Source organism: Bos indicus x Bos taurus, chromosome 20 (assembly GCF_003369695.1).
Source record: "Bos indicus x Bos taurus breed Angus x Brahman F1 hybrid chromosome 20, Bos_hybrid_MaternalHap_v2.0, whole genome shotgun sequence".
NCBI lineage: Eukaryota > Metazoa > Chordata > Mammalia > Artiodactyla > Bovidae > Bos > Bos indicus x Bos taurus.
The window spans coordinates 13,455,666-13,478,032 of record NC_040095.1 but is presented as its reverse complement, the minus strand read 5'-3'; the positions used below and the strand labels follow the sequence as shown (position 1 = coordinate 13,478,032).

General features: G+C 38.5%; 1 protein-coding gene across 8 annotated transcripts in view; it reads left to right on the top strand.

The window, feature by feature from the left end:
• Nucleotides 1–22,367, top strand: part of ERBIN (erbb2 interacting protein) — a 129,316-nt gene that overhangs the window by 33,448 nt on the left and 73,501 nt on the right. For all 8 annotated transcript variants that reach the window (XM_027520286.1, XM_027520292.1, XM_027520291.1 and 5 more), the window contains exons 2-3: nucleotides 12,542–12,589; nucleotides 19,558–19,755. In XM_027520286.1, the coding sequence (XP_027376087.1) occupies nucleotides 19,567–19,755 (189 nt within the window). In that variant the 5' untranslated portion in view covers nucleotides 12,542–12,589; nucleotides 19,558–19,566. The remainder of the gene's footprint in view (nucleotides 1–12,541; nucleotides 12,590–19,557; nucleotides 19,756–22,367) is intronic.

The window sequence follows — 22,367 nt, the reverse complement described above, 5'->3', positions numbered from 1 at the left end:
AAGAGAATGAACCCCAGTTATCCCTAGGTTAGGGATGACTTCAGTAATATACCGTTTCTTATATTGGCTTTTCCTCCCCATCACATACTCTAACTGCTGTTTAGGTCGTTTCTTAGATGGACTATCTGCATTCAAATCCTTATCTTAACCTTTGTTTTTGAGAGAACCCAAACTAAGACAGGTATCATTAGAGTGCTTAGTATTGAAAGACTTGGTAATATTTCAACATTTGAAACTGGATCATCAACAAGAGCGTGAGTATAGATAGAGAAGAGGGTGAATATCTGCATTCTTCATCACTCTAATGTGTTGACGTTGATATAAAGTGGAGTAATTATCAAAGGATACTGTGATGTGGCCAGTGGTGTAGGAACAAAATCAGGAGGATGTCATGTCTTGGAAGCTAAGTGAAGAAAATACCTGAAGTAGTGGGAAGTAATGCTACTACTAAGTCAAGGGAGAGAGGAGCTTAGAGTTGTCTGTTGGATTTGGCAATAGGTAAGCCATTAATGTTTATTGCACAGACAAAACAATAAACACATCTACAGAAAAACATCTATTTCTGCTTTATTGACTGTGCCAAAGCCTTTGACTGTGTGGATCACAATAAACTGTGGAAAATTCAGAAACAGATGGGAATACCAGACCACCTTACCTGCCTCTTGAGAAACCTGTATGCAGGTCAGGAAGCAACAGTTAGAACTGTACATGGAACAACAGACTGGTTCCAAATAGGAAAAAGAGTACGTCAAGGCTGTACATTGTTACCCTGCTTATTTAACTTATATGCAGAGTACATCATGAGAAATGCTGGGCTGGAGGAAGCACAAGCTGGAATCAAGATTGCCGGGAGAAATATCAGTAACTTCAGATATGCAGATGACACCACCCTTCTGGCAGAAAGTGAAGAAGAACTAAAGAGCCTCTTGATGAAAGTGAAAGAGGAGAGTGCAAAAATTGGCTTAAAGCTCAACATTCAGAAAACAAAGATCATGGCATCTGGTCTGATCGCTTCATGGGAAATAGATGGGGAAACAGTGGAAACAGTGTCAGACTTTATTTTTTGGGGCTCCAAAATCACTGCAGATGGTGACTGCAGCCATGAAATTAAAAGACGCTTACTCCTTAGAAGGAGTGTTATGACCAACCTAGATAGCATATTCAAAAGCAGAGCCATTACTTTGCCAACAAAGGTCCATCTAGTCAAGGCTATGGTTTTTTCAGTGGCCATGTATGGATGTGAGAGTTAGACTCTAAAGAAAGCTGAGTGCCAAAGAATTGATGCTTTTGAAGTGTGGTGTTGGAGAAGACTCTTGAGAGTCCCTTGGACTGCAAGGAGATCCAACCAGTCCATCCTAAAGGAGATCAGTCCTGGGTATTCATTGGAAAGACTGATGCTGAAGCTGAAACTCCCAAAACTTTGGCCACCTCATGCGAAGAGCTGACTCATTGGAAAAGACCCTGATGCTGGGAAAGATTTAGGGCAGGAGGAGAAGGGAATGACAGAGGATGAGATGGTTGGATGGCATCACCAACTCAATGGACATGGGTTTGGATGGACTCTGGGAGTTGGTGATGGACAGGGAGGCCTGGTGTGCTGCAGTTCATGGGGTTGCAAAGAGTTGGACATGACTGAGCAACTGAACTGAACTGAGGCCATTAATGACCTAGGAAGAACAGTTTCCATTGAAGTGATGGGGGACAAAAGTGTGATTCCAGTGAGTTTGAGAAAAATTGATGAAATAGTTGGTTAGAGTGTGTATAGACAACTTGTTTGGAATTTTGTTGTAAAGGAGAGCAGAGAAATGGGTTGATAACTGGAGAGATACCTTCAGAAGAGATCCTTTTTAAGATGAGAGGGAAAATACACCTACTCAGTGTCTCATATTGCTGTGTGTGGTCAAAATCAGTTGATTCTTAGGATATGTTAGAGAATTAACATTCTCTTTGGTTTATTTGACCATCTTGTTCTGTACCCGTCAAGACTTACAAACCATGTGTCAAGAGTCTGCAAAGGAAATTGTTATAAGTCATTAGCAGAATCTAAGAAGATTGGGATTTACTCTGGCATAGAGATGAATACCAGGAAGTAAAGAGAAATAAGGGAATACGTACAAGGAAGTTAGTCCTGCCACAGGATTGTGTTTGGGAATAGTTTAGAATCTGGTCAAGGCTATATGAGAAAGTACTTCTAGGTTTGAAATAATGCCAAGATTTAATTTATTACATTAAGTGCAACATCATTGTGAATATGTTTGTGGTGCATATTTCTACAGTGTCTCTGTGCACAGCTTTTATTGACCTGTTGTTGAAAGAACCAACTGTGTGTTACAAAAAGTTGAAATCTCCTCACAGACCTTCAGTATTCCTATTTTTGGCACAGTTTTCACCTTCTCTAAGTTTGGTTCTGAGCCATACTAAAACCTCCCTCTACTTCCTCCCTCTGATTTTAAAATGATCTGATGTTAGGTTTTCAGAGTTAAATAAATCAATTCTGTCTGGGATGTTTGCATTTGTAGTCTTATTTCTAATTGTGGAATGAAGATCTTTTTGTAAGAATAATTAGGCCCTCTTTCTGTTTTGTAAATTGTAATTCCTTCTAAACTGAGATAGAGGAGAATTTTGAAGATTTTTCTTCTACCTTTACCAAATTTGTTTCACAGAAGGGTGAAACAGACTGAATCTCTTCCATGGGAGTGTCTTATCTATAAACAGAACTATGTATCTACACTGGGCATCTCCTTTCCTGCTTCTAGTTAGCGTGTTTGTTGTTCAGTCTCTTGGTCTGAGTCTTTGCGACCCCATGAAAGTGCATGCGAGTTAGCATATGGGAGCGCACAAAAACTTTCTGGTCCCCTGGTGAGAATAAGAAAAACAAAAATCGCATTAAAAAAAATTAGAGGTAGCAAAAAATCAGTGGAATCAAGGAAGCCTTGGTGAACTGATTTCCAGAGATACATGAACTTCTTATAGGTGAGTCAAGAGTGTGGCAGCTTCCCAGCCTGGTTTCAGTATAGGATGCAGCACTAAATGGAAAGACTGAAGGGCTGAAGATAAATCATCCAATCTTCAAGAGACACTGTGGGCTTTTGGGGAAAGGGTGGGTATCTGACAAAGCCCCAAAGCAAAATTAAATCATTGAGCCTAATAATTTTATCTACCTTGAATTTTGCTTAAAGAGGAGTACAGGAGGGGTTGAAAAACCTAAAGAAATGTATAGTTCTGCAAATTCTAATGGTTCTTGAATTATGGGACACTGCTGGAGTTGAATCTAAAGGTAAACCAAACCCAGAATATGCAGAACTGTAGCCCAATTTCTTCCTATCTCAGATTTTGACAAGATCAAAAAGATATGACTGTGGTTGAGGATGAGAAGTTGGGGATTGAATTGATCACAGAAAAATTCACTCTGATTGAAGGCAGGAGGAGAAGGGGACGATAGAGGATGAGATGGTTGGATGGTATCACCAACTCAATGGACATGATTTTGAGTGAGTTGATTTTGAGTGAGTGAGCTCTGGGAGTTGGTGATGGACTGGGAAGCCTGGTGTGCTGCAGTCCATGGGTTGCAAAGAATCAGACACGACTGAGCAACTGAAGCTGCAGTCTGAAAGCTGCAGAACTGAAAGCTGCAGCCAGTTTCAGCTCAAATTGAATCTGCTAGAAATCTGAATTATCCGTGACTCATTCTAACTAGGGGTTTCCCATGTAGCTCAATGGTAAAGAATCTGCCTGCCAATACAGGAGACACAAGGGTAGGAAATGGCAAGGCACTCTAGCATTCTTGCCTGGAAAATTCCATGGGCAGAGGAGCGTGGCGGGCTGCAGTCCATGGGGTTATAAAGAGTCTGACATGACTGAGCGACTGATTGAGCATGCATGCATACATCCTAACTGAGGGAAGAGCATAATTCTCTGAGAAATAAAGAAAACTTAACAGTTTTACGCTCATTTCTCAACCCTCATAAAAAGGATTTAGAATACTATGAAAAAATATGAAACATAAAACAGGAAAATATGATTATATAATTAAGAGAAAACAGTGAACAGACTTCTTAGATGACCCAGAGTTAGGAGTCAGTGAGTTAGGAGACAGTTATTTTAAAGCAGGATAGCATGTGAGGGATTGAGTATTTCAGGAGAGTGATGGAAACTTTGGAAAAATACCAAATGCATATTCTAGAACTAAAAAATGCAGTATCTTTAAAAACACTGCTCAAATGGCCTTGATAGCAAATCTGTTATAAGAAATAGACCATAAGAAATGGTGAGTGTGTGAATAAATACAGAAGTCTGTTTTCTGGTCTTTAAATTTATATAAGTGACAGTGAATGTGTGTGTGTGTGTGTGTGTGTGTGTGTGTGCATGCGTGCACACTCAGGTGTTTCCAACTCTTTGAGACCCCATGCACTGCGTCACCATCAGTCCTTCCAAAGAATATTCAGGACTGACTTCGTTTAGGATTGACTGGTTTGATCTCCTTGCTGTCCAAGTGACCTGACAGACTTATCTGACATGAAATTTTCCAGGCAGCAATACTGGAGTCGGTTGCCATTTCCTACTCGACACCTCCCGTGTTGGCAGGCACATTCTTTACCCCCGCACCACCTGGGAAGCCCTGGGATTTATAATATATGGAAGTAAAGTTTATGACCATAGCATGAAACATGAGAGTATAAACAAACACATTATACTCTTTTGCATTTGTTATATATAAAATTATGTATGTAATTAGAATAGTATAATATTATTTGAAGGTGGACTATGATGAATTAAGAATATGTGCTGTACATTCCTAGAGCAGCCAAAATACTTGTGTTGTGTGTGTATGACTTAAAAGTCCGCACAATGAGATTATATAGGGAAATAAATATATTTGGAGGCAGGAAAACAGGAACAAAGAACAAGTTAAAAATAAATAGTAATGCAATAAACTTAAATTATACAAGTAATTATATTAAATACAAATGGTCTAAGCCAAGCATTGAAACATAGAAATGGTCAGGTTGGATAAAATAGCAAGAACCAACTATATGCTTTGTACAAATGGGCAATTTAAAAACAAATTTGGTTAAAAGCAATAGTGGGAAAAGGTATACTAACACTTATCAAAAGAAAGTTGTTATAGCAAAATATACTTTAAGGATTATTAGAGTAAAAGGACATTTTATAATGATAAAAGGATCCATTTATCAAGAAGATATAAGAACCCTAAATGTATATTTACAAAATATTCAGAATACATGAAATAAAATTTGATAGAAATAAAAGGAGAAATGGACATTTATACTTAGAGATTTCAGTACTTTTCAGTAATTAGTAGAAAAAGAAACCATAAATTAGGAAGGGTATGGAAGATTTGAACACCACTGTCAATCAGTTTCACATGACATTTTTTGAATACTAAGCCCAAGAGATGCAGAATGTGACATTTAAATATATATGAAACACCAAGGTAGATCTCATGTGAGGATGTCAGAACTTCAACATACTGTGGAAGACTTGAAATTATAATATTTTCTTTGTCTACAGTGAAATTAAGTTAGAAATCAATAACAAATGAGAATTCAGTTCAGTTGCTCAGTTCTGTCCAACTCTTTGTGACCCCATGGACTGCAGCACGCCAGGCCTCCATGTCCATCACCAACTCTTGGAGCTTACTCAAACTCATGTCAATGAAGTCGGTGATGCTGTCCAACCATCTCATCCTCTGTTGTCCCCTTCTCCTCACGGCTTCAGTCTTTCTTTCAGGGTCTTTTCCAAAGAGTCAGTTCTTTGCATCAAGTGGCCAAAGTATTGGTGTTTTCAGCTTCACCATCAGTCCGTCCAAAGAATATTCAGGACTGACTTCCTTTAGGATTGACTGGTTTGATCTCCTTGCTGTCCAAGTGACTCTCAAGAGTCTTCTCCAGTGGCATAGTTCAAAAGCATCAATTCTTTGGCACTCAGCTTTCTTTTTCTTTATAGTCCAGCTCTCATATCCATACATGACTACTGGAAAAACCATAGCTTTAACTTGACAGACCTTTGTTGGCAAAGCAATAGCTCTGCTTTTTAATATTCTGTCTAGGTCGGTCATAGCTTTTCTTCCAGGGAGCAAGAAGAGTCTCTTAATTTCATGGCTGCAGTCACCATCTGTGGTGATTTTGAAGCCCCCCAAAATTGTCTCTCATTTTTTCCATTGTTTCCCCATCTATTTGCCATGAAGTAATGGAATTAGGAGATCCCTGAATGGTGGTGTTTTTTGTTTTTTTTTAGCCATACCATGAAGCTTGTGGGATCTTAGTTTCCTGGCCAGGGATTGAACCCCAGGCACTTGGCAGTGGAAGCTCAGAGTCCTAACCACTGAACTCTTAGAGAATTCCCAGTCTGAATGTTTTAAAATTAAGGTGATTCTGAATAACTCATGGTTAAAAGAATAAATCAAATGGAAAATGAACATTTTAAACAAATGGAAAGACAACATATCAACATTTATGAAGTGAACTTCAGAATTCATAGCTTTAAATCTTGAAGAAGAAGAAAATATTAGAATCATTACTTAATAAGTTTTAGCCTAAGAGAAAAAGACAAATTCAAAACAAATAAAAAGGCAGAAAATATAGAGAAAATGAGCGAAATGGAAAATGTCCCATGTAAATGAACAAATTGTAAAATTTTCTCATTGGAAAAAAATCAGTATAATTGGTAAACTTAATGTTTAGAGCAATTTATATAACTCTTGAACTTGTGAATCAGCATGTGGTCTTTTATCCCTGGCTTCTTTATGGCATCATGTCCTCAGGGCTGCATTCAAGGAAGGTAAAGCAGTAGTAGTAAATCTTCTGGAGGCAGAGGCACTGTTGTTTGCTTAACTTCTGCCACACTGAGTTGACATAAGCAAGTCATTGTTGTTTAGTCACCAAGTCACTTCTAACTCTCTTGTGACCCCATGGGGCTGTAGCCTGCCAAGGCTCCTCTGTCCATGGGATTTCCCAGGCAGAAATACTGGAGTGGGTTGCCATCTCCTCCTCCAGTCAGCCCAATTTCAAGCAGTGGGGAATAGACTCTGGATCTCTTAATCTTGGTGGTGAAAGGCATTGTGGCCCTGTTTCTTGATTCATAGTGGTTAAATCTCAGGTCAGAGGTCTGGGATTTTACCCTATTTACAAGGTACTGTGTTAACTTGCCAGAAAACACAAACCAGAGACAAAGGGTTTATTACTCCCTGGAAAGCAAGCAGCCACCAGGGCAGTACTTGTGTTGGTTACTTGAGCCTGAATCTTCATAGGGCTTCACAGTGAAGGTCAGATTGGATCTGCACAGGTAGTAGTGTGCACTGAAGAAGGGAACCCTGAATTGGGAAACCTGACCACACATAGGACCACTCATGACTTGTCCTGTCCTCAGGAGAGTGAGAGAGAGAAACCTTACCTTTACTCTGGAATTTAAACAAATCTTCTCTGGCGGCAGGGGATGAGATGATTAGATAGCATCACCAACTCAATGGACATGAATTTGGGCAAACTCCAGGAGACGGTGAAGGACAGGGAAGGTGTGCTGGTGTACTGCAGTCCACAGGGTCACAAAGTGTTGGCCATGATTTAGCGACTAAACAGTGAACAACGATCTCTGGAGAGAAGACATTGAACTGCCTCAGTGTTGCTAAATGTTATTATCTGGAATGTATCCTTATATAAACATCTTAAATTGGCTGTAAATGACATTGTTCAGAGAACCCAGGCTATGCAGAAATGTGAGATGCTCATGGAGAATTATTTTCTTATATAGTGTATCTGCTTGCACAATAATATGCATTCTTCCCATATACAAAATCTTATCACTCTTCTCACTAGAGTGTCATGTCAGACTTGAGTCCAGTATCTTTATCATCTAACCAAGGTCCAAATACAGATAAGGCTCTGCTATGCCATTTTGTAATTAGAGAAATGCAAAACAAAAATACAGTGAGATACTGATCTTCACCTACTACATAGATTAAGAAAGACTGAGAATATCAAGTGTTGGTGAAAATTTAATTGGAACTCTGGGAGTGGTAAGTGGTAAAACTACTTTCTAAAATGATTTGTTTATTTTTTAAGAATAAAATTAAACATGCCTGTAGACTCAGTTCAGTTCAGTCACTCAGTTGTATCCCACTCTTTGCGACCCCATGGACCGTAGCATGCCAGGCTTCCCTGTCCATCACCAACTCCTGGAGCTTGCTCAAAGTCATGTCCATCAAGTCGGTGATGCCATCCAACCATCTGATCCTCTGCCATCCCCTACTCCTCCTGCCTTCAATCTTTCCCAGCATCAGGGTCTTTTCCAGAGTCAGTTCTTCACATCAGGTGGCCAAAGTATTGGAACTTCAGCTTTAGTGTCAGTCCTTCCAATGAATATTCAGGGTTGATTTCCTTTAGGATTGACTGGTTGCAGTCCAAGGGATTCTCAAGAGTCTTTTCCAACACCACAGTTCAAAAGCATCAGTTCTTTGACACTTAGCTTTCTTTATGAACTGTGATCTAGCAATTTCACTCCCCTTTATTTACCTGCAAGAACTGAAGCCTACATTCTCATTAATACTTGCACACAAATGTCATAGCACTCTTATCTAGGACAGGTTGTCTTGGTGAGGGTATTGACTGGAAAGTGGCACATAGGAATTTTTCTTGGGTGAGGAAAGATTTTATATCTTGATTGCTGTTGGTTATATGGATGTATGCATTTGCCAACCTATACTTTAAAGGTCTATTTTATTATGTAAATTATGTAAAAATACAAAAGTGGAAATTTCTGCAGCTGTGGGAACTCCTTATAACTTCAATATGTATGTCAATTGCTTTATTCGACCTTAAGTTTTTTTAACATATATATGTAACCATTGTTTGATATAAAAGTTTGTTTGGTTAACGTTGCTGGCATTGACGAAACTTTCTATCAGCATTCAGAAAACTAAGGTCATGGCATCTGGTCCCATCACTTCATGGGAAATAGATGGGAAACAGTGGAAACAGTGTCAGACTTTATTTTGGGGGGCTCCAAAATCACTTCAGATGATGTTTGCAGCCATGAAATTAAAAGACGCTTACTCCTTGGAAGGAAAGTTATGACCAACCTAGATAGCATAATTCAAAAGCAGAGACATTACTTTGCCAACAAAAGTCCGTCTAGTCAAGGCTATGGTTTTTCCTGTGGTCATGTATGGATGTGAGAGTTGGACTGTGAAGAAGGCTGAGCGCCGAAGAATTGATGCTTTTGAACTGTGGTGTTGGAGAAGACTCTTGAGAGTCCCCTGGACTTCAAAGAGATCCAACCAGTCCATTCTGAAGGAGATCAGTCCTGTGTGTTCATTGGAAGGACTGATGCTGAAGCTGAAACTCCAATACTCTGCCACCTGATGAGAAGAGTTGACTCATTGGAAAAGACCCTGATGCTGGGAGGGATTGAGGGCAGGAGGAGAAGGGGATGACAGAGGATGAGATGGCTGGATGGCATCACTGACTCGATGGACATGAGTGTGTGTAAACTCCAGGAGTTGGTGATGGACAGGGAGGCCTGGCATGCTGTGATTCATGGGGTCGCAAAGAGTCGGACACGACTGAGTGACTGAACTGAACTGAACTGAGCAGGGGTCAGACAGCAATGCTGACCTTAAGAGACATGTAGCTATTTCATCAGCCTTCTTTCCTCACCTCTTGCTGTATGTGCTGTAAGGCATAGCACATTTTATACATATAATTATTTTTATCCTTCAGGATCAAGTGCTCCTTTACAGTATTTGTTTTTTTCATTACATAAGTTTCTTACCTTTTTATTCTTGTTCTTTTACATATAACTATTTTCATTGTTTACTAGCATGTACTTATAGGTAATGGGTTAATAATGTTCATAAAGTTCCTCAGAAGTAAGCACAGGTTGTATCAAATACAGATTAGTAAATATGATAGCCATAATTAAACTAAAATCTTTCAGAACAACTAAACATCATCTGATAGCTATGGGCATGCCTGAGGAGCCTTTGTTGTGCATTTTAACTTCTGAACTCTTATTTAAAAAGATCATTCCAACATAAGATTTCTCTTAAATCTAGCCAAGTATAACTTGTGATCTCTTCAGATCCATAGGGAAGTATACATACTATATTTTTTAAAACTTTTACAGTGATTTCACTTTTCAGTTACAAATATTTCCCAAATGAGAGTTTATCAAAAAAGAATGGGAAGGGGAAAAGATGGTAATTTGAATATAGATATACGACTGTGGATTATTGTTGAAACTGTTAGGGGGGAAAAGAATCACATCATTTTCTTTATGATAAAGAATCTTGAATTATAGCTACTCTTCTAAATCTGAATCTCTAAGGGAGAAGCTACAGTAATCTGTAGTTTTGAAAAATAACCCTAAGGTGTACCATGGCACCCAAGGTTTTTTTTGGGTCCATGAGCAACTTTTTTCTTTCAACTGGCTGGAAACTTTGTTGGGATGGTCTATGAATGGTTTTCCAAATCTGTTTATAAAAATGTATCTTTCTCTTACTAGATTATTCCCTACACATCCACTATTGTGAGTCTTGACTTGCCATCTATTCTCACTCTTCCTGTATTTTTCAGTGTCCTTAATAACTGAACTACCTGGGTTGTCTATATTTGCTATGATGTTATCCTTCTCCTATTTCTTGAATCCCCTACAAACAGCATTTTGTCTCTATTACTCCTCAGTAAGATAATCAGTGACCTTTACCTTATTAAACAGTGGCAATTAAAGTTCTTACTAACATAGTTGATAACTTCCTCCTTGAAATAATTTTTTCCATTTAGCTTTTAGAATATACTTTGGGTGAATGAGGGGTGCTTTCTCTTGACTCACTGCCTCTTTTCAGTGTCCTTTGCTGGTTCTCTTCTCTTCTTTATGACCTCTATTTTTATAGTATCTCAGGGCTCAACCATTGAATTTGTTTTCTTCCTTCATTCCTTTCTTTTTGAACTTGTACTCTTCTATCCACGTTGATGCCCTTGATTCTTTCATGTAATTTATAACTTTGTTAATTTTTTAATATTTATTTAGTTATTTGGCTGTGTCAGGTCTTAGTTGCAGCACTCAGGATCTGTGGGTCCCAGAGCATGTGGGCTTAGTTGCTCAGTGGCATGTGGGATCTTAGTTCCCTGACCAGGGATTGAATCTCTGTCCCCTGCATTGAAAGGCAGATTCTTAACATTGCACCACCAAGGAAGTCCCTAATTTCATTACTTTAAATATCTCTAAACAGATAACTTCCAAATTTATAGTCTCAGTTTGGATTTCTTTCCACATCTCTGGATATTCATGCAACTGTCTACATAAGATCCCACTAGGACAGCTTTCAGGTATTTCAAACTCAAGTCTCTAAACACAAACTTTTCTTCTCACTAACCTCCTTCTGTAGCCATATTCCATCTCAATTCGTTGTTAGTCCCATTTTATCAGACTACCATGTTTGTAGGAGTATGTTGCGTGACAAAATAAGTGGCCATCTTTGCTTGATATACACAGAGGTGTTTTTTGTGGTATGTGCTATGTGTAGAATTTGTGGAGAAAGTTAACTCAGCAGTCCTAAACAATTTTTTATAAGGACAAATAGTCTAATATATTTAGAGTGACCCTTTAAAATTCTGAAACACGTATTTATTAATATCACTGAGCTTTTCAGAAAAAGATTATTCATGATGTATGTACTTTTAATTAATGCTGCTGTTTTGGGTTTGGGGCTGTCCTGTTTTGGAATGTGTTGTTTTCAGGTACAGAAAACCTAGCAATGGTTTAAGCAAATAGAGGATTTCATTTTCTTACACATCAAGAAATCCAGGTATTTCTGTGGTTGGCATTGGCTCAGCTGCTCAGCAGTGCTGTTAAGAGACCCCAGCTTGCTTTGTCTTTCTATTTTATCAGCCTTATTGGTAGGCTTTTAATCCTCATGCTTGTTGATTCATAGTCATCATGTTCACACCCGTCCCTAGATAAGGAAACAGATGTTTTTCCAGAATCCACTACCATTCTACCCCCAAAGTAGACTTCTAAGTACGTGTCATTGAGCTTAACTGTGTCATCTGTCACTTGTCCACCCTTCTTGGAAAGCTAAAAGTGGGTATTTAGCTAGGTCCATTACCACCTTGAATAAAAGAAACTTCTGAAAAGAGGGAAAAGACTGATAAGCAGTTAACAGTGTTTGCCACAAAGAACCACCAAAAACTACTAAATTTTAAGTATAATTGGTGATTAGAGTGTATTTGCTTGGGAAAACTTTTATTGTTTCCCAGTAAGCTCAAATAAATGGGATTTTAATGGTAGGTAGAGTGGTATCTGTTAATATAGGTGAGGGCTCTCAATAGTCTAAAAATATTATGAACAATAAATCCAGTTACTATTGAGAAATTAGCAATTTTGTGTGTGTGAGTTTATGTGACTGAATTATACAGGATTTTAATTTAGATTTTGGGATAAATAAGAAATTGGAAGAGATGTTCCTTAAAATCATAAAGATTATTTTTATTGTTAATTTTGTTTCTTTTTTTTGTTTTCATAGAATGTTGGCTCAATTAAGAAACATCAGGGAGATAAATTCAACCCAGTGGTAAGTAGTTTTAATTTCTTTTGTTAGAAAGTGTTTGCATTATTACTATGCCTTTTATTTGGTTGGCGCCTCTTCCTCCACTGTTTTTGTATCTGCCATTTTAAGCCTGATTTATAAAGTGGCTCTTAAATCACAGCACTAAAAGTTTAATGAACAGTCCCCATGTGGATCACTTCCTGTTCAGATCAAGTCAGTCTTTCTCCCTGTGCTTTACTTCCTTGCAGTATTGTATAAGGGAGGATCTCTTTGAATTTGGTTACTCATTTCTCTCTCATGTGGTGCTTTCCTCCTCTGACGTCAATAATTAAGGTCCCCCTCCTTTCTTATCAATTAGCAGTTTTAGTCTGCTAAATTAGGATCCATTTTTGTATTTGTTCAAGGACCACTGAATTTATTCTGAGGTCTCAATTGTCCTTTTCACTGCCTCTGTCCACAGGAAGTTCTGTTTTGTTTTGTTTTTTAATTCTCAAAGTTTTCATTTGAAATATAAACTCTTTGTGGTTTCCTAAAGCTAAGTATCTAGTTTTTTTTTTCTGAATTCACATTCTTTTCTGAGAAGTTCTGCAGTATTATTAGGACTACAGAAACGTCTTAGAGGTCATTTTACTTCCATTAGCAATTATTCTGCCCTGTAAATTGCCTTCTACCTCAAGTGCCCTGCACATACGATTTAATATACTAAATAATATACTAAAATAAATATACTCTTCTTTTTTACTGACCACTCTGTGTAGCACAGGAGATCTTAATTTCCAGACCAGGGATTGAAGCCATGCTGTCTTTATAAGGAGTGTGGAGTCTTAAGCACTGGACCACCAGGGAAATCCCCCACTCTTAAATCATTGTATTTGGTAACAGTGTGTCATGTTCCATTATTCTCAGCTGGGAGTTACGCTTTCACATCCATTATGATTTCTGGAAAATGGATTTTTTTAGGACATATTTTGCAAATTATTGAATACTATGATATATAAGTATAAGCATATAGTAGTTATAATATGAACCAGAGTAATAGTTTGAAGTATTATATTAGTGCTGTCTCTACAGTAATAGAAATGTTCCTTATCTTTTTTTATTCAGTATGGTATCCATTAGCCACCTGTGAGTATTGAGCATTTACAATATAGTCAGTGTGACTAAGAAACTAGATTTAAAATTTCATTTGATTTAACTTGAATTTTCAGGTTAAAATGCCACTCTGTCTACCATATTGGACAAAGCAGATAGTTTTTTCCCCACTTTTCTTAAATGTCCCCCCTAAGTCATTATCAGTTGAAAAAGAAAGTGTATATTCATTTTTAGAATCTTTTTTTCATTATCTCATTAAACATACAAGTATAAGCTAAATTCCCCTTTAATGATTAAATTCTTATTAGGTCAATAAAACTGCTTTTTCTGAGTAAAATGCACCTTCATAAAACTGTGGTGTGGGAGAAAACTCTTGAGAGTCCCTTGGACTGCAAGATCAGCCCTGGATGTTCTTTGGAAGGAATGATGCTAAAGCTGAAACTCCAGTACTTTGGCCACCTCATGCGAAGAGTTGACTTATTGGAAAAGACTGATGCTGGGAGGGATTGGGGGCAGGAGGAGAAGGGGACGACAGAGGATGAGATGGCTGGATGGCATCACCGACTCGATGGACATGAGTCTGAGTGAACTCCGGGAGTTTGTGATGGACAGGGAGGCCTGGCGTGGTGTGATTCATGGGGTCGCAAAGAGTTGGACAGGACTGAGTGACTGAACTGAACTGAACTGAAGGATATTCAGTAAACTTTATTGACAAAGTAACTTTTTTTTTATTGAGGTATAGTTTATATATAACATTACATTAGTTTGAAGTATATGACATAATGATTAGTATTTGTATATGTTGGACAAAGAAGGCAATGGCACCCCACTCCACTACTCTTGCCTGGAAAATTCCATGGATGGAGGAGCCTGATAGGCTGCAGTCCATGGGGTCGCTGAGGGTCTGACGCTATTGAGCGACTTCACTTTGGCTTTTCACTTTCATGCACTGGAGAAGGAAATGGCAACCCACTCCAGTGTTCTTGCCTGGAGAATCCCAGGGACGGGGGAGCCTGGTGGGCTGCCGTCTATGGGGTCGCACAGAGTCGGCCACAACTGAAGCGACTTAGCATATGTTGGAAAATGATCCTTATAATATGTCTAGCAACCATCCATCACCATACATAGAAGCAATTTGTGTGTGTGTGTGATGAGAGCTTTCAATCTACTGTCTTAGCAACTTGCAGATATGCAGTACAGTATTATTAGCTGTAGTCACCATGCTGTACATTACATCCCCATGACACAGAAATTTTAGATAGAAACATTTGATGTTTGACATTATTAGTGTAAGGAAGGAAAAATTTTCCCTTCCCCCTGTTAGGGTTCCTGGCTGGGTCTGAAAATTTAACTGACAAAGACAGATTAACAGGAGAAAAATGTATTCATTTGTTTAATGTAAGTTTTAAAGGACACAGGGAGCCTTTGTAAGGAAAGGAAGACCCAAAGAAACAGTTAAACAAGTATTTTTATGTGATGTTTGATAAAGTGGACTGTTGTGTAGAAATACAATAGGTCAAAGAGTAAATGTAGTAAACGGGGAGATTTAGCAGGCCCTGTTCATTAGAATTTCTCTCCCTTCATCTTTAGAGATACCTTCTAGTATAAAGAAGACCCCTTTAACAGAAACATTTTTATGACCTGTTTCGGGGGGAAAGGCACAGAGATCAGAGTGACCTTCCTGCTTCTGCTATTTTCTCAAATTCCTTTAGGTTAAGATACTAAGTATTCCCTGAGTACCGTATTTTGTCCTGAACTCCCATCAGTTGTTTGTCTCTATAAACCCTAAAGGAGAAGTATGTAGTAAAGACCAATTGATGTTTGATTTCTGAGATGAGTATATCCTAATATATTGAGAAATAGTATAGTGCAGTATGAGTACAGAATCAGTTTCTTTATGGAAAATGGGGATGATAATAGTACATGCCTTAAGATACATGAGGATGAAATGAGAATAAACATATAGTTTATATGAAGAATTTAGCACAGTGCCTGGTGCACATGGTGATTAAGTAAGAATAGTCAGATTTTTTTTTCTTTACTTGCTAGGGAAATACTTAACCCTTACTGTCAAACACTTTAAGAATATGATATAATTTGAAGAGTTAGAATCAATGCCTTGCAGATTCATGTTGGAGCCTGAGGCAAAAGAGAAAAATTAGTCATACTGATTCTGTCTTTACTTTTAAATTAACCGTGGATTAATGAATTATTTTTCCAAGAGTTTGATTTTTTACAAAAATGTTGCATTAAAATACTTAGTTTGATTACTGAAGGGTTTTACTGTGTCTGAGGCATTTGCCTCACTGGCTTTAACCTAGTCTTGGCTCTGGGTAGAAGTAATCTAATACTTTAATGGAGTCTTCTGCCTAGGGCAAGAATTTATTATTATTTTGCAAAGAATTGATAACATTAATTAGAAGTCATTCTTATTTTATTGAGATGGGCTTTTTCTTTTAGTAAATTAATGTTAACCTCCTAGTTGGAATTAACCTCTGTATGTATGTATGTGTTCTTAATAAAACTAGCCTTGAAAATTTTCACTAATTCAGAATTGAATCTTTCCCCCAGTTAGATTGAAATGAAGTCTGCACTGGTGGGCTGCCGTCTATGGAGTTGCACAGAGTCGGACACGACTTAAGCGACTTAGCAGCAGCAGCAGCACTTTATTGAAGCAAGTTTCTTCTCTAGTGTGTAACCTTAAGCAAATATAAAATCTGTACACTTCAGAAAAATTAAAAGAACAGCATTAATTGAAACAAAATATACTTCGCATAGATAGGAATTCTGATGTGGGAGAGTTACAGGAAAGTTAAATGGCTGGTTAGGGAGACCTGAAAATACCTTTGCACTCCCACTTTTCTACTCAGAATTGCATATAGTCAAGTTCTTAATTAAGAAGCAGCTCTTAATCAGAAGTTAAATAAATTTCTTTGTTATATTAGGGTTTTTCTTGTTGATGAGCAGACTTATAAAGCCTAGTTCTTTTCAGTTCAGTTCAGTAGCTCCGTCCTGTCCGACTCTTTGCGATCCCATGGACAGCAGCACTCCAGGCTTCCCTGTCCATCGCCAACTCCCGGAGCTTGCTTAAACTCATGTCCATCAAGTCAGTGATGCCATCCAACCATCATCCTCTGTCATCCCTTCTCCTCCTGCCTTCAATCTTTCCCAGCAACAGCATCTTTTCCAATGAGTCAGTTCTTCCAAGGTGGCCGAAGTATTGGAGTTTCATCTTCAGCATCAGTCCTGCCAATGAATATTCAGGGTTGATTCCCTTTAGGATTGACTGATTGGATGACCTTGCAGTCCAAGGGACTCTCAAGAGTCTTCTCCAACACCACAGTTCAAAAGCATCAATTCTTCAGTGCTCAGCTTTCTTTATGGTCCAACTCTCACATCCATACGTGACTACTGGAAAAACCATAGCTTTGACTAGACGGACCTTTGTCAGCACAGTAATGTCTTTGCTTTTTAATATGCTGTCTATGTTTGTCATAACTTTTCTTCCAAGGAGCAAGCGTCTTTTAATTTCATGGCTGCAGTCACCATCTTCAGTGATTTTGGAGCCCAAGAAAATAAAGTCTCTCACTGTTTCCATTGTTTCCCCATCTGTTTGTCATGAAATGATGGGATCGGATGCCATGATCTTAGTTTTCTGAATGTTGAGTTTTAAGCCAGCTTTTTTACTCTCCTCTTTCACTTTCATCAAGAGGCTCCTCAGTTCTTCTTGGCTTTCTGCCATAAGGGAGGTGTCATTCTGAAATGGTTCTTTTAGAAGCATATAAATGGTTACTTTGAACTGTGGTGTTGGAGAAGACTCTTGAGAGTCCTTTGGACAGCACAGAGATCAAACCAGTCAATCCTAAAGGAAATCAACCCTGAATATTCATTAGAGGGACTGATGGTGAAACTGAAGCTTCAATACTTTGGCCACATGATGTGAAGAGCCAACTCATTAGAAAAGATCCTGATGCTGGGAAAGATTGATGGAGGAGAAAACGACAGAGGATGAGATGGTTGGATGGCATCACCAACTCAATGGACATGAGTTTGAGTAAGCTCCAGGAGGTGGTGATGGACAGGGAGGCCTGGTGTACTGCAGTCCACGGGATTGAAAACATTCGGACACAACTGTGCAACTGAACAAACAACAACAACAAATGGTTACTTTTAGGATCATTTTGTGAAGTACAAAAGTGCTTGAGTTTATTTTTAAATTCACTATAAATTTGAGTGTGAAGTGAAATGGGCCTTAAAAAGCATTACTACGAATAAAGATAATGGAGGGGATGGAATTCCAGCTGAGTTATTTCAAATCCTAAAAGATGATGATGTTAAAGTGCTGCACTCAATATGTCAGCAAGTTTGGAAAACTCAGCAGGGGCCACCAGACTGGAAAATATGTTTTCATTCCAATCCCAAACAACATTCAAATTACAGTGTAATTGTGCCCATTTCACATGCTAGGAAGATTATGCTCTAAGTCCTTCAAGCTAGGCCTCAGCAGCAGTACGTGAACTAAGAGCTTCCAGATGTACAAGCTGAATTTAGAAAAGGCAGAGGAACCAGAGATCAAATTGTCAACATTCATTGGATCATAGAGAAAGCAAGGAAATTCCAGAAAAACATCTATTTCTGCTTTATTGACTATGCTAAAGCCTTTGACTGTGAATCACAGCAAACTGTGGAAAATTCTTAAAGAGATGAAAATACCAGACTACCTTACCTGCCTCCTGAGAAACCTGTATGCAGGTCAAGAAGCAATAGCTAGAACCGGACATGGAACAACAGACTGGTTCAAAATTGGGAAAGTAGTGAGACAAGACTATATATTGTTACCCTGCTTATTTAACTTCTCTGCAGAGTACATTATGCAAAATGCTGGGCTGGATGAATATCAAGCTAGAATATCAAGCTCGATTGCCGGGAGAAATATCAACAACCTCATCGTATGCAAATAATACCATCGTAATGGCAGAGAGTGAAGAGAAACTAAAGAGCCTCTTGATGAATGTGAGAGAAGAGAGTGAAAAAGCTGGCTTAAAACTTCAACATTAAAAAAGCTAAGATCATGGTATCCGGTCCCATCACTTCATGACAAATAGAAGGGGGAAATGTGGAAGCAGTGACAGACATTTTTTTCCTTGAGTTCCAGATTCACTGTGGACAGTGACTGTAACCATGAAAAAGACGCTTGCTCCTTGGACGGAAAGCTGTGACCAACCTAAACAGCATATTAAAAAGCAGAGACATCACTTTGCCAACAAAGGCGTGGACAGTCAAAGCTATGGTTTTTCCAGTGGTCATGTGAGAATTGGACCATAAAGAAAACTGAGCACTGAAGAATTGATGCTTTTGAAGTGTGATGTTGGAGAATACTCTTGAGAGTCTCCTGGACTGCAAGATCAAACCAGTCAATCCTACAGGAAATCAGCCCTGAGTATTCATTGGAAGGACTGATGCTGAAGCTGAAGCTCCAATACTTTGGTCACTTGATGCAAAGAGCCAGCTCACTGGGAAAGACCCAGCTCACTGGGAAAGACCCTGTTGCTGGGCAGAAGGAGAAGGGGGCGGCAGAGGTTGAGATGTGCGGATAGCATCACTGACTCAATGGACATGAATGGTTCTGAGTAAACTCCAGGAGATGGTGAAGGACAGGAGAGCCTGGCATCCTATAGTCCATGGGATCACAAAGAATCAGATAGGACTTAGTGACTGAACAACAACGACAAATATAAAAAATTTGATAGGAAAGCAGTGTAAATGCATTCTGTTGAGTGTGTTTACAGAAGGGAATATTTATCTGTGAGGTATAAACTCTGAGAATTGAACTGGAATAGTTTGTTTTGAAAAATTGTTATAATGCTTTTACTAAACTTATTTTTGTTTGCATATTTCAGTGTCTAAAAATGACTACAAAACGAAGTTTATTTGTGCGGTTGGTACCATGTCGTTGTCTTCGAGGAGAAGAGGAGACTGTCACTACTCTTGATTATTCTCATTGCAGTTTGGAACAGGTTCCCAAAGAGATTTTTACTTTTGAGAAAACTTTGGAGGAGCTCTACTTAGATGCTAATCAGATTGAAGAGCTTCCAAAGGTATGTTAATCTGATCTTTCAAGAATTGCCTTTGGTTATTTTTATGCCTAGAAATATGATATTCCTAGTGTTGCCATAATGCTGATACATATGTATATATTATTGCCCCTGTTTTGGTTTAATTTCATCTTTAGAATACGTAACACAATTCAGGTTTTTTAAATTGAATTTTTAACCTTTATCTCTTGAAGTTAATTGCTTTATCTTTTCAAGTTAATGGCTTATTTATGCAAATAATTTAAAATTTTATATTTAATTCCAGGCTTGTTAGAGCCACTAAGGTAGATAGTAAAGTGAAGTGAAAGTCACTCAGTCATGTCCAGCTCTTTGGGACCTCATGGACTATACAATCCATGAAATTCTCAAGGCCAGAATACTGGAGTGGGTAGCAGTTCCCTTCTCCAGGGATCATTCCAACCCAGGGATCGAACCCAGGTCTCCTGCATTGCAGGCGGATTCTTTACCAAATGAGCCACCAGGGAAGCCCAAGAATACTGGAGTGGGTAGCAGTTCCCTTCTCCAGGGGATCTTCCCGACCCAGGAATTGAACTGGAGTTTCCTACATTGCAGGCGGATTCTTTACCAGCTGAGCTACCAGGGAAGCCCAAAGTAGATAATAAGACTCTATAGTTTCTGCAGCCAACAGATTTACCTAGACAAAGAATTGAAATTAATGTTTTTCTAGTTTTCATGAGTTTTTGATCTAGTAATTGAGGATAAATTGTCCTTTTAGTTATCACATCAGAATTTTGTTTTTTTAACAGCTTTGCAGAGGTACTATTCTGTTTTCCCCATTTCAGTTTTGTTTGGAAGGGCTTTGGAGGACCTAATGTTTCTGAAATATAGGAACAACTAGCAGGAGAAAGTTGGTTTGTTGCCATGAAACATCCTCTCCCATTAACAACTTGCTTGCTAAGATATTTTAGTTGTTACTTCTTTTTTTCCCTTAAATTCTAACCTGACTTCATCCCCTACTCAGTTTCTTATTTTTGCAGAGAAAGTTGCAATAGTTTTACCACCCAAACAACAGTGTTTTTTAAGCTGTGGGTGTAGACTCATTAGTGGCTCATAAAAATCAATTTAATATATGGGGCATTTCCAAAAAATAAACTCTTATTTGGACTGGCAGATTTAGAAGACAAAAAATATAAGACATCCAATTAAATTACAAATTTCAAATAAATAGTAATTTTTTAGTGTAAGTGTGTTTCATGCAGTGTATAGGACACCTCTCTCACTAAAAAAATTATTGTTTATCTGAACTTCAAGTTTAACCAGGCATCCTGTATTTTATTTGGTAACCCTAACTATCATAGAGTAAAAAATAGGGAATGTTGCCTGTATCTATTATAACATAAAATATTTGTTTTAGATTTATGTGTGTATTTATATATATCCCGGATGGCAGCATTGTTTTGAAAGAGTTGCTGTTTGGGTGGCTAGTATAGTAGTAAAATCATTCTGAAAGCCAGCACCATCTGAGATTGTCTTATAAAGAAATCTTTATATAGCTGTGGATAAAATATTAGAAGTTGTGGGTTGCGTGATCATGAATTTCTTCCCTAGGTTGTGATAGGGTGCTTTGTAATTGACTGTTTGCTTGCGTGTTATTTTTCAGCAGGGAATTTATCTTCCTTAGCTAGGTCTCCTAGAGAAAATGGAAGACCAAAATTAGTCCCATTTTCTAATCACCACCAGTGAGGTCTCATTTTGGGAACTGTGTTGAAAAGAGAGAGGGATGCTATGATAGTGCAAATAACTGAATCACTTATCATGCCTAGCAATTTTCCATTTTTGGAAGAATGCTCTCCTTAAATAGGATTTATTCAGTGCCATCCTGCACACAGTTTTGTTTTTTCCTAAAGATTTTACTTTTTAAAGCAATTCTAGATCAACAGCAAAACTAAGAGGCAAGTATAGAGATTTCCCAAGGCCACATAATGGCTCAGATGGTAACGAATCTGTGTGCAGTGCAGGAGACCCAGGTTCAATCCTTGGGTCATTGGGAATATCTTCTGGAGAAGGGAATGGCAACCCACTAGTATTCTTGCCTGGAGAATTCCATGGACAGAGGAGCCTGGCCAGCTACAGTCCGTGGGGTCACAAAGAGTTAGACATGACTAGGTGACTAACACATGCACATAGATTTACCAAATATGTAACCTGTCCCCACACATGCATGGCTTCCACCGTTACCAGCATCCCCGCTTTGGTACCAGAGTGATTAAACCACCATAGTACTTAGAACTGATGAACCTGTGTTGAAAAATCATAATCACCCAAAGTCCATAGTTGACATTATGGTTTGCTCTTGGTGTAGTGCAGTCTGTGGATAGCACAATGCATATAATGACATGTATTCATCATTATGCAATCAAACATAGTATTTTCAGTACCTAAAAATCCTCTGTACTCTGCAAAGGTTTTTTTTTTTTTTTTTTTTTTAATATGAAGCTTAGAAGTAGCCCATGTACTTACTGCTGCTGCTGCTGCTGCTAAGTCACATCAGTCGTGTCCGACTCTGTGCGACCCCATAGATGGTGGCCCACCAGGCTCCCATCCCTGGGATTCTCCGGGCAAGAGTACTGGAGTGGGTTGCCATTTCCTTCTCC